Here is a 12589-nt window from a genome sequence, read left to right as displayed (position 1 = left end):
ACAATATTTTTTGTATGAAAATTTCTTTCAGGAATGTTTGAATAAAAATTTAACTAATTATGCTTAGCCTACATTTGCATGCGTTAGAATTTGAGATTTTTGGTTCAGAGTATATTGGATAAAACTAATGTTGAGATAATGGTCATCAAAGATGTTTTTTTAGGAGAAACAGACACAAACGGACCAGGTTTAGTCAAATTGACACCTAAAATGTACATTTTGGAACATTGATTTATGCTAGTATGAAAGAAGACATGTTACGGAAGCAAAATAGACAAAACTCAAACTGTACCAGTGCTTGAAAAAAAAAATGCAATATCTTGCCTGTCAAAATGTTTTGACAATATGAATGAGTCAAGATATGCAATTACGCTCTGCTACAGTTCATTGTGAATATCTAATCTACTTGTAGGTCTTATCAAGGGACATAACATGTCTGATTATTACTTACTGTTCGTCTGCACAAAGTACAAAATGAGATGAGGATTTAAAACACATCACTGACAGAAAACGTACTGACTGCTGCACTTCATGCTTCAGAGAGCTAATCACCTTGTTCCGTGTCTGCAGTAGTATCTGCAGTTTGTGACTTTACTTGTTGTGTGTTTTGGGTGAGCGATCTGAGCCGGTCAGAGCTGACAATGCTCCTCACAACAGAAAATGATCAAGTCTTTTATTTCTGCTCTGATGTTGTGGTAACACAGACACAGCACCACTGTGAAAATGCAAATAAGGAAAACATTCTGGCTTTGGGGAGTTGTGTGCCCCCTATATTCTCTCTTTCGCACCCCCTATACAACGCTCCCCCTCACCTACATATCAATTATGCATGGTTGAACACCCTTGTTGAACAACAGCTTTTATATTTTGGTGACTAACAAATTCATGAAGTTTAAAAAAAAATAGCTGATAGTGGACTTCAGCAGGAAACAGCAGTGGAGCTTCCAAACTCTCAGTATATAGGGGAGAGTGGCCTAAGTTGTGCCACTTTTTACTCAACGTGACTTTAAAGTGAGGCCTTGACAGTGAAGTCTCCAACTCTCATATGTACATATATTTCAGGGTGTTGTGCATCCCTGGCAATAAAAACTTTGGATCTGGAATAAACTGTTGAAGAAATATAGCTTTCGGAAAAAAAGTTGTCTTGTGGCACAACTTGCCCCCGGTGTGGTGTAAGTTGTGCCGTTGGAGAGAATACCATGGGGTAAATTGTGCCATTGATATATATCTCATAAACTGTAATGCAAGACAAATCCATAAGACAATTACTTATTTAAGGTGTATTTAAAGTAAATAAAGTAAATATTTTACAAAGATTGAAGACAATTTTCTTAAACAAGGCCTAGCAAAAGCTCACAATGACAAAGTCACCATCATCATCTTTCTGGCCATCTGAACTCTCATCAGTGGTGTCGTTAAGTGGAATGGAGATGTCACTCTCTTCTGAGCTACTGTAGACAATCACTTTCTTTTGGTGACCAGCGTATACAGCCATGCCAATGGCACAACTCTCAGAAATGTACTTTGCACTAGCTGCTCCGCCCTTGTAGAACCAACTGCCACCTGGCAGATGCGATTCCCCCTCCATTGCTGCCTTTAAATCAAGGCTCAAAACCCATCTGTACACCCTGGTTTTTCCTCCCCATTAACTATCTTACCTCTGCACTACTATCTTTGTTTATATGTGGATGTCTGGGCTTTATGATTTTTATTTTGGTTATTGTTATTTTACCTTCATTTTTTACCTACTGAATGCACTATGTTCAGCACTTTGGACAGTGCAAACTGTTATAAGTGTGCTTTTATAAATACATGTTACTTACTTACTTACTTATAACTCACCCCAGGCCCTCTGGCACAAATCACCCAACCCCAGAATTTTGGATAAGAAGCATGATGCAGCGGTTTAGAGCTGACATTGTGCTCACTATATATACACAAAGTGTAGTATACTAAAGCACTAAAACATGTGTCAAATGTTTTCAAACGTGTTTATAATTGTTCAGACACAATAATCAAAAAACCTTGATCATGGAAATTTTACTTTGAAAGGCAAAAAACTGTTTTTTGAGCTTAAATGTGCTTATATCTTATTCCATGTTTCTCCCTTCTTTACAGGATGAGTTAAATGGATGGCTCTTCTTAAATATGTGGTCACATTTCCAATTCCTTCTATGGTTTTCTAGAAACAAGGGGTGGCACAACTTCCCCACCGGCACAACTTAGGCCACTCTCCCCTACACGGGGCCCAGGTGGAAAGGGTGGAGCAATTCAAATACCTCAGTGTTCACATCACCCAGGACCTGTCATGGTTCTGTCACACCAACACCGCTGTGACAAAAGCCCATCCGGCTCTCTAATATCACCACCTGGATGGGGAGCATCACCAAGCAGGATCAATAGGCTCTTAGGAAAGGGTGGTCCACTCAGCTGAGAGAACCATCAGGACCAGCCTCCACCAATCTGCAGGACATTCACATCAAACGCAAATTGCAGAAAAGAGCCAAGATGATCTCAGTGATGTCAGTCACCCCACCAACAGTCTGTTTACCTGGGCCCGGCTGCCTTCAGGGAGACACCACTGTCTGCTGAGGGCCAACACAGAGAGGAGGAGGAGGGGTTTTCTTTCTTCTATTTCATTTTATATAGTTGAACTTCTATATTTGTGGGGTGCATTTTTGGTTTGGTCATGTTTCTGTTACATGTTTATTGAGTTGTCTTTGTCATTAGCGGACAGGTACATATGAATTGCACTGTGCATTAATTGTGACAAGTCAATTTAAATCAAAACTAAGAGTAATTGGGGGGCGCCCTTAGCTCAGTTGGTAGGGCGTCCCCCCCATGGGCCTCGGCTAGCAGCGGACCCGGGATTGATTCCAGCCCGCGGTCGTTCTCTGCATGTCACTCCCCTCTCTGCCCCATTTCAACTCTGTCTCTACACTATCAATAAAGCATAAAAATGGCAAAAAAAAATATCTCTTAAAAAAAGAGTAACTTATTTCTATTTTTTTAAATTCTGGGACATATACTGGAGTCTTTCCTCCTAGGATTAAAAAATAATGTGCGAAAGATTTAGGAAACATACCTGGACAGGCAATAAGCCAGTGTCCCATGCAGGGCAAACTACAACTGGCGTGAAGCAGGTATGGTTTCCATTCAGTTAGACTAAAATGTTTAACTTGACTCTTCCAGTTCAGGTTCAAAGATTGTGAAAAAATGAGTGTAGAAGACTAGTTATATTAACCCTTCGGAAAAATCCATACTTAATGCTACATTTTCAATTTAATCCAGTTCAACCGAACTTCCCTTATGGGAAACGCAACAGAGAACCTTCAGAACCTGCACTCACAGCTTTTTCCTTATGTCAAAAGTGTTAGGCCTACATTGATTACAGACTGATTGATTATACAGATCTCAAATACAAGAATTGTTAGGTTTTCAGCGTCATTAAATGTTCTAAAAGATCTGCAGAAAGAATCCTTTCGCAGGTGGTTTAACCAAGACTAATTTTACTGGGTCATTAAATAATCTCACAACAAAATCAGGGAAACACAATTGCAGTGAAACTAATTCCATATGTTTAATTCTCTATCTGATGCTTCAATGCTTACAAATAACCCCTACTGGACACTTGCACAAAATCAGTGTTCTGTGCTAAACTATTGACTTTTGAACCAAGTGTTTGACGCCATCTTGTGGCTTTTAACCGGTGCTGCACCCGTCAGTAATGAGACTACAAAACATTGCGTAGTTTGAATATAACATTGATTGGTTTTCACTGGCGAAACTACACCAACCATAATCCTCTGGCTGCTAGCGATGACGTCATTGGGAGCACACCTCTCACTGTGATTGGCTCATGTATTTATCGCTCCGCTGCTTGGCTGTCTGAAGGTGAAGCCGTGTGAGCCACTCAGCCACAGTCCTGTCTCCCAGTCCAAAATGTCATCCAGTGGACTTTTAACCATGCGCGCTCAAATGTGCAAACGCCTGGTAAGTGGGGGGTGTGTGCACTGATCGATATGTTTGGGTTTGTTTGCGATATTGCAAAGCAATGCTCATTGTAGCAGAATAAGTGTTAGCCGACTGTATAGACGAGGCCCCGGGTAACAGTAGTAACAGCTAGCCTTTTGTAAGCGCTGAGCGTCCTTGGCCAAAGCAATGTAACGTTGCAGCCTGAAAGCACCTAACAGCTGCTACTTTAACCTTTAATTTAGCTAGCTTATAGCACTGGCTATGTTGCTGTAACAGCAATGTCTGCTTCACAATAAACTAAGTGAAAAGCTCATCAGAGCAACAAAAGCTGCTAGCTTAATTGTAAACATAACCCCCCCCATAAAGGGTCTGCTCTGAGTCTGACGGCTACAGGTTTGAATCATAGATAGTATATAAAAGGTTTGAGTGACGCTACACCTAGCTTAAACAAATATAGCAAATTTATTGAGTGTTTGGTTATGACTCGGCTGTCCTTATTGTTATTTTTGCTAATGCTTCTTCACTAGCTTAAATTAAACTTGAACATTTTCAACCTTGACCCAAATTGTATCAGGGAGCCTCAGGTGCCAACTGACAATTGCATGCAGCTCAGGTGAAGAGAACACTACCAGATATTGTAAAGGTTTTGATTGCAAAGTACTCTTTAAAAATGATATCATCTCCGTTGTCACTCATAATAAAAGAAGATTAAGAACTCCTGTTATATGTGGATTTTTTTTTAATCATAGGATTTCAGATAGAATACAATCTCCTAAAAAAATCAGTGTTTTTAAAATGTAGAACACATTTAACATTCATTCTGTCAATGTCAATCAAAGGACTCATTGATCGCCCCAAAAAAAAGTAACGGTGTGGATTTATTATTTGACAGAGGTGTATTTATTTATGCAATTCTCGTGGTGGGCAAGCAGAGAGATTATGTATGTCGTTCATGTACAGAATAGGACTGACCCATATATCCTTATCTTTCCATTGTAGGCTCACAAGTACATCTCAAGAACCTACACATCTCGCCCTTCGCTCAATGTGAGTACAGCAACTCTCATCACACTTAAATGTTAGGTAGTGCACACTGTAATGCAGGCTCTCACTTGTATGCTTTCAGGAAGTGGTCATAGTCAGCGCGGTCCGCACTCCAATGGGCTCCTTCAAAGGCAGCCTGTCCGCAGTGCCGGCCACCAAACTCGGCTCCATTGCCATCAAGGGAGCCATTGACAAAGCAGGTAATGCTCACATGGCTCCACGTTGTTTAGGGGAAACATGCCCTGCGTTCCAAATCACATACTTTTTCTTTTTACTACGCTACATACTAAAATACCGAACAGTTTAAGGGTCATAGGAAAGAAAAAAAAATCAGACAAGGAAATTTTTTTTTCCTCATGTTGAGAAATGTCAAGAATAAAGACAAATACTCCTAAATGCTATTGGAGTTAGAGGGGCATTTGTGTATTTTCAGCATACTACAATTGACTTGCATGTATTGGGACATCCTAAATCTTTTTCTGGCATACTAAATAGTAGGGAAGTATGGTTATTGGAACGCAGGGATGTTTTTCCTCTGTTTTGGGCTAAGCTTATGCACTGGATGTAGTTTTTTGTTTGGATTGTTGCATCAGAGAGAAGATATGTGTGCATTGACAGAGTTGACTTAAAGTTTCTTCTTGTGTTTAGGAATCGCTCCTGAAGAGGTGAAGGAAGTGTACATGGGCAATGTGCTCCAGGCAGGAGAAGGACAGGCTCCCACCAGACAAGCCTTGCTCGGAGCAGGTAAGACCACACTGGTTCATTTTCACCCTATCTACGAATACTACAGTCCAGACACCACTCAAAAACTAAATGACAAATGAGAAAAAATGTATAGTCTAGGGTTGGCAGTAACACAGTAGCACAGTATCCCATTTATTAAATAGCAATCGTATAACTTTAATTACCATCATGAAACAATCTGCTGTGTAATGTGTGCTGTGTCCATGTACCAATGCCAGTGTTAGAAGATGGCCAACGCACACCAGTTGGCCCCTAAAACAATGACACTGCTGCTTCACTGTGTATAGCATCTTAATAGAAGAAATGCAGCTTACAATTCTAAAGTATACGACATGCAGTGATATTGTTCATTTCGCTCATTTTGAACGTAGGTTGTATGGAGTTACATTGTGATGTGTTCAAGCGCTGTCAAGTAAAAATGAGTATTTGGTGAAGGTGTCTTCATAGTGATAAGTTAATTGCAGTGTTGGGCCCAAACACTAAAAAAAGAAGGCCACAGTTGAAGTAGAAATAGCCTAGTTACATTAAGGTTGGGAATTAATGTGGAAATAAATAAGAAACATTATGGATATGACTTTGACAGTTCTGGCTTATCACACACAACAAGAAGCATAGGCCCATTGTCAAATATACACCTCCTTCTCCTGTACCGAGCTTGATACACACAAGCATTAAGTAAATGTTGATGGGACTTCATAATCTTATTTATTTTTTGCTAATGCAAATACATCTCTGAATTTTTCTTCAGGTTGTACCCTGGGCACTCCAGCAACAACCATCAACAAAGTCTGTGCATCCGGGATGAAGTCCATCATGATGGCAGCTCAGAGCCTAATGTGTGGACACCAGGTAGATTTAACTTTAAAGGTTCAGTAAGAGGAATGGTCAGTTTAGCTAACTTCCTGCAGTTATCAGTCCCCTCCCTCGTCCCCACGTCACCACATTAATGCACTGCGGTCTTCAAGCAGTGAGTTATCTAGCATCATCTCGGATCCGTAAGTGTGATAAAACATGATAAAAACCATCCAAACAGTCATTGTAGGCGCATACACATTCACCCATCTGTCGCTCTGCACGTGCACCGGCAGTGAGTAGGGTGCTGGTTTGTAGCGTTCTCTCTTCTGATTGGTTATCAGTAGTGGGATCCCTGAAAAGTTTATTTGCCGATTACATGCAGAGCGGGTGACTGAGAGATCGGCTTTATGAAACGCGCACACTATATAAGTGATCACTGTATGAATAAAGAGCGATTTAACACTTATATTAACATAAATACATCGCTTACTTCACCTTAAAGTTATATTTACTGTACATATAACAACAGACATCTGAGCCCTGACATGGCAGTGGTTTACTTTGTTGTGACCAAAAACAAGGCTTGTTTACCGCACACACTGTTTTCTAACTATTACCCTGTGGTCACCATTGACTTCGCGTTATAATTGGAAATATACATCTTTCTCTTGTTTAACAGAATTATAAGAAAAATAAGGTTCATGAAAAGTGAGCTTTCATACTCATCCAGCTCTAGGGATCCATAGAGGTACAGTGTCAGACCAACAATAGACCAGTTGTCAAAAAATGAGAGGAAGCTCTTAGTTTACAACAATGCCAGGAGTACAGCACATACGAATTACATCATAAACAAGTAGAACAAACAAGTCAGTCAATAAAAAAAACAGTTAATCCATTTTAATGAAAAAAAACAAGAACAATAGATAAATGAATGTAAGGCCTACTATCTGTTGATTTTTAGGACGTGATGGTAGCAGGGGGCATGGAGAGCATGTCCAACGTACCTTACGTGATGCCCAGAGACACCCCGACCTACGGAGGAGTGAGGATTGAAGACATCATCGTTAAGGATGGACTCACTGATGTCTACAACAAGTTCCACATGGTACAGTACCTGTCAACCTTATGTTTGTTTATCACCTTTTTAGTGATCATCATATATTTTTACATCACACTCACTGAAATGTAAGTGTGTGTGTGTATATGTGTGTCAGAAAGCATGCATCTGTAATTTCATGAATATCATGTACTTACAGAGCGGTGTTGAACGAGGACCTCTAAATAACACCTTTGTGTCATTCTTCCTTTTACATTACATTACATTTTATTTAGCTGGCACTTTTATCCAAAGCGACTTCCATTAAGTGTATTCAACCATGAAGGTACAAACTCAGAACAGGGTTTCACATTTGATCTCTTTTCCGTTGTTTTTCTCTTTTAACAGGGCAACTGTGCAGAGAACACAGCCAAGAACAGCAGCATCAGCCGAGAGGAGCAGGACGCCTACGCCATCAGCTCCTACAGCCGCAGCAAGGCAGCGTACGAGGCCGGCGTTCTGGCCAAGGAGATCGTACCGGTTAGCATTCCCCAGAGAGGTACGGCTAACACTAGGGCTAGGGGGCCAGAGACATGGGGCCTTTCGTTTTCCTTAAGAACAGCATATCTGACGTTGACGTGGGTTTTTCTAGGCAAACCTGATGCGGTGGTGTCCGAGGACGAGGAGTGGAGGCGGGTCGACTTCAGCAAAGTTCCCAAACTGAAGGCCGTGTTCCAGAAAGAGAATGGTAATAATCATCCAGTTTTTATATTGCTGTTTGCCCTCATCATTAAAGGTGGAATCAGTGATTCTGGAGAAGCCTTGTTGACAAAATCACTTTTTGCAAAATCTGTGAATATCTCCTCACAATCCCCTAACTGTCCGTACTGTGTGTGCACGCTGAAGAAAAAAATCAAATCCAGTGTTTATACACAGCCTAGGCTCTGTAAATGGGCATGTTGCTACGTAAGGTGAACCCCCTTTGTTTACGTACTAGTTTACAGAGCCTAGGCTGTGTATTAACACCAGATTTGTTTTAGGCACACACACACACACACACACACAGTAGGTACGGTACAGGCAGCGGATCATGGGGAGATATTCACCGATTTTGACACAACGTCGATTCGACAACAAAGGTTCTCCAAAATCGCTGACTCCACCTTTAAACATTGAAATGTCCATAGTCATGATGTGGTTTTCAATGCTTGCTCAAAGTACTTTAGTGTTCCAAGATGAAATCCGTTCTGATTGGTTGTTTGCTTTTTAGGCACGGTGACGGCAGCCAATGCCAGCACACTAAACGACGGAGCAGCTGCTCTGGTTTTAATGACAGCAGACGCTGCAAAGAGACTCAACGTCACACCACTGGCCAGGATTGTCTGTAAGAGACACACACACACACACACGTTTGTCATTGATTTGATCTCTGTAATCACAAATACCTGTTTATCTGTCAAGTTAAAATGGCACTTGTGTGTGCTTCCTGTTATCACATCATTAAACAGGATAGGTTTTAAAGCTAGATTGTCAGTTTTTCTTCAATTGCAGCACTGATGTTATACATTTTTTTCCCTAGCTTTTGCTGACGCTGCAGTTGCACCCATTGATTTCCCCATTGCTCCTGCATTCGCTGTACCAAAGGTTAGTATGAGCAAGAAGTTACTAGGGATGCTCCAATCAAGACTTACTGGCTTTGATCAGAGTCCTTTTAAAATCTCTATCTGCAGTTTTTCATCCAAAACTTTATAGTTAGCTAAATGTGTGACACAATGTAGTACGAGCTTTAGCTACCCAATGTGATGCACCTTTTAACCAGCTACTTGATTCAAATTCTGACGGTCCTGATTCAAAAGTTTAGAAGCTTAAATCATTGATGAGACTGGGGTGAAAGTGAAAGTAGGAGAATGTGACTTCTCAAACTGGCGGCAAAGAGGCAACAAACCTGAGACCAGTCAACTTTAATAACAGCCTGCCACCAAAGACTTTTTATTTTTTTTAGAATAATTTTTAATGAGTTATTATCTAATATCACCTGCCTCTGCTGGCATTTCACTTCAAAATGGTAAATTAATTTACAAGATTATAGCCGCTCATTCAACCGATTGGTTTGTAAGCAAGGTGCCACGCAAGGTTCTGGCCTGACCATCTGAAGCAATTTGGGGTTCAGTGTCTCGCAGAAGGACACTTGGACACTGTGGAAAGGAAGAAGAAGGGATTGAATTGCCAACCTTTTGATCAGTGGGTGACCCCATCTTACTATTGAGCCACAGCCAGCTAAGGCTTATTAGTTAGTTGAAACATTTATTTAGGCCATCCCAGAAAATACATCAGTATTGGCAGGACTGTGAACCAGGATACTGTGAACCTGGATGTGTTTATGTATTGCTTGTGTATTCTTCTTTCTCAACATTTTAATTATGTTTGTGCATATTGTGGTAAAACATACCCACACAACAGTAACCAACATCATTTCATATTCAAGGTTTAATTAATGTGAATCTGGTTAGAATTTTCAGTCCATAAAGTTTAACAGTTTTACCAATATCATTAAAGATGTGCTCCATCCTGGGTTTATAGATATACGTTCTGTTGGAACATCCTAACACTTCGTGTGTGTGTGTGTGTGTGTGTGTGTGTGTGTGTGTGTGTGTGTGTGTGTGTGTGTGTGTGTGTGTGTGTGTGTGTGTGTGTGTGTGTGTGTGTGTGTGTGTGTGTGTGTGTGTGTGTGTGTGTGTGTGTGTGTGTGTGTGTGTGTCTCAGGCCCTGGCTGCAGCAGGACTGAAGAAGGAGGATATCTCCATGTGGGAGATCAATGAAGCCTTCAGCGTGGTGGTACTGGCTAACATCAAGATGCTGGGCATTGACCCTGCTAAGGTCAACGTCAACGGGGGAGCTGTGTCACTGGGACATCCCATTGGGTAAGCAGCTGAGAGAGGGAGGAGAGAACTTCCCTTTTTCTCAGTTAGACAAATAACTGAGAATTCAAACTGTATGTCTCTGCACAAAACATCACCATTTTGGACCACAGCACTGTTTGATTTTTCAATTTTTTTTTTATTAACCTTAATTTAACCAGGAATATTCCCATTGAGATTTCAAATCTCTTTTACAAAAGACTCCTGGCCAAGAAGGCAGCATGAAAACATTAAAGTTCCACATTTAAAAACAAGATTTAATTTTTTTTAAATAAAATAAAATACAAGACAACTAAACACAATAAGTCACAACGTCTGATTACCACTACTTTGTTTCTCCTCTCCTGTCAGGATGTCTGGAGCCAGGATTGTGGGTCACATGGTTCACAACCTGGAGGCCGGTCAGTACGGACTGGCAGGAATCTGTAACGGAGGAGGTGGAGCTTCCACTATTATCATCCAGAAGTTGTAGGAAAACTTGATGGGGAAACATTTCTCACTCCAAAAAAACACTTTGTTAATCTGTGTGTTGACATACGTGTTGGCTCCATTGTTACGACTGCTGTAAACTCCCTTTGACTGTGACAAATGCATCTTGTTATTTAACTTTAATACCAGTGGCCTTCACTCACATGACATTATGACTCCAGTGTATAAAACACTCCTTTTCAATTGATGAAACAGGTTTTGCAATAACATAGAATTTAATATTTAAATTTGAAATGGAATGGTTAAATAAATAGTTTTTATGAAACCCCTGTTGTCTCATTGGGCTTCTGTAGAGTTGATGGATGTTTGGACCTACAATAATTCATGTTTCACAAGGGGTATATTGCTGTAGTTATGCTAGATATCGTTAGCCTCATAGCATAATTGCCTATATCATATTTACTCTACTCTACTCTACTTTTACTCTACATCTACTCTACTCTACATCTACTTTACCCTACTCTATAACCCTTAAAATATGACTTAAGGTGCGAACACACTAGGCATTTTACACGCGTAAGATTTACGTGCGTAACGCGGCTAAAATGTTGCTTGATCATTTTGTGTCAAAAAAGGTTATACGCGCGTAATGTGACGAGTCTCCCTCCCGATATTGTATTTCCCTTATCAACCATGGCTGCGATCAGAACCGACCCGACACAACAGCGTGCATGTCCACACAAAAACAACAACAATACGGCCAACAACTGTGCCAAAAGACAAACTGAACAGCACAAATAGCCTAGCATTAAAACAGCATTGCATATTCACGGCAGCTACATAACAAACACAGTTACAGCAGCATCGGTGCACGGCGGCACAACATAAAGGCAAGTAGCCAACATTACCCTACCTGGCTGTGACAGGGGACCGTGGCTGGCGTAGATCAACACCGGTGCTTCGTGTACTTGTCGTGAAAGTCCCGCGGACAGTCGTCATGTTTGGGTTCATAATATGAGGCGCTAGCCGCCCGCACACAACAGGGTGAGTTAACTAATGCTATACGGCGCTAACTTTGTTTATCGGCTAAAGCACACATATTCACTGAATTAACCAGGAAGTCCATTCTCCTGGTTTACTTTCCCCACGTATTCTAACCCCGAGCGGCTTCATACAGCACCGGCCGCCGCAATACATTTCCTCCTCGGTGTCTCGCATCAGCCTCTGTGTACAGTACACTGTTCTCCGACCCTGCCAATGTATGTGACGTAGGGTCAAGCTCAACGCTGATTGGCCAACGCGGCTAATCGTCTCGCGTAGGAGCAACAAAAGTTCAATTTTTTGAACTCCTCGCGTAGCTATACGCGCGTAATATTTACGCACGTAAAGCTACGTGCGTAAAAATGTTGCTTTAGCGCGAGTGAAAATGTTGCTTTAGCGCGAGTGACGCATTTACGCGCCATGTACGCGCGTAAACCAATGGTTCCCTATGGAAAAGGGGCGGGTTTCATACGCGTCTGTACGCGTGTAAAATGCCTAGTGTGTTCGCACCTTTAGGCAAATATGCTATTAGGCTAACGAAAAGTAGATGTAGAATTGAGTAGATGTAGAGTAAATATGATTTAGGCAATTATGCTATGAGGCTAAC

At 41.1% G+C, this 12589-nt stretch overlaps 1 protein-coding gene across 1 annotated transcript; it reads left to right on the top strand.

Moving 5' to 3' along the window:
• Nucleotides 1-3889: 3889 nt before the first annotated feature.
• On the top strand, nucleotides 3890-11266 carry acat1 (acetyl-CoA acetyltransferase 1). The gene is made up of 12 exons (XM_080040629.1): nucleotides 3890-3993; nucleotides 4975-5022; nucleotides 5102-5219; nucleotides 5668-5763; nucleotides 6512-6612; nucleotides 7520-7663; nucleotides 8003-8153; nucleotides 8247-8342; nucleotides 8865-8978; nucleotides 9174-9238; nucleotides 10358-10515; nucleotides 10864-11266. Exons 1-12 carry the CDS (start codon nucleotides 3943-3945, stop codon nucleotides 10982-10984), a joined length of 1263 nt encoding a protein of 420 aa, XP_079896755.1. The 5' UTR covers nucleotides 3890-3942; the 3' UTR covers nucleotides 10985-11266.
• Nucleotides 11267-12589: the final 1323 nt, after the last annotated feature.

This window comes from Ammodytes marinus (assembly GCF_949987685.1).
Source record: "Ammodytes marinus genome assembly, chromosome: 14".
NCBI lineage: Eukaryota > Metazoa > Chordata > Actinopteri > Uranoscopiformes > Ammodytidae > Ammodytes > Ammodytes marinus.
The sequence above is the reverse complement of the archived record's forward strand: the minus strand, read 5'-3'. Positions and strand labels throughout refer to the sequence as shown.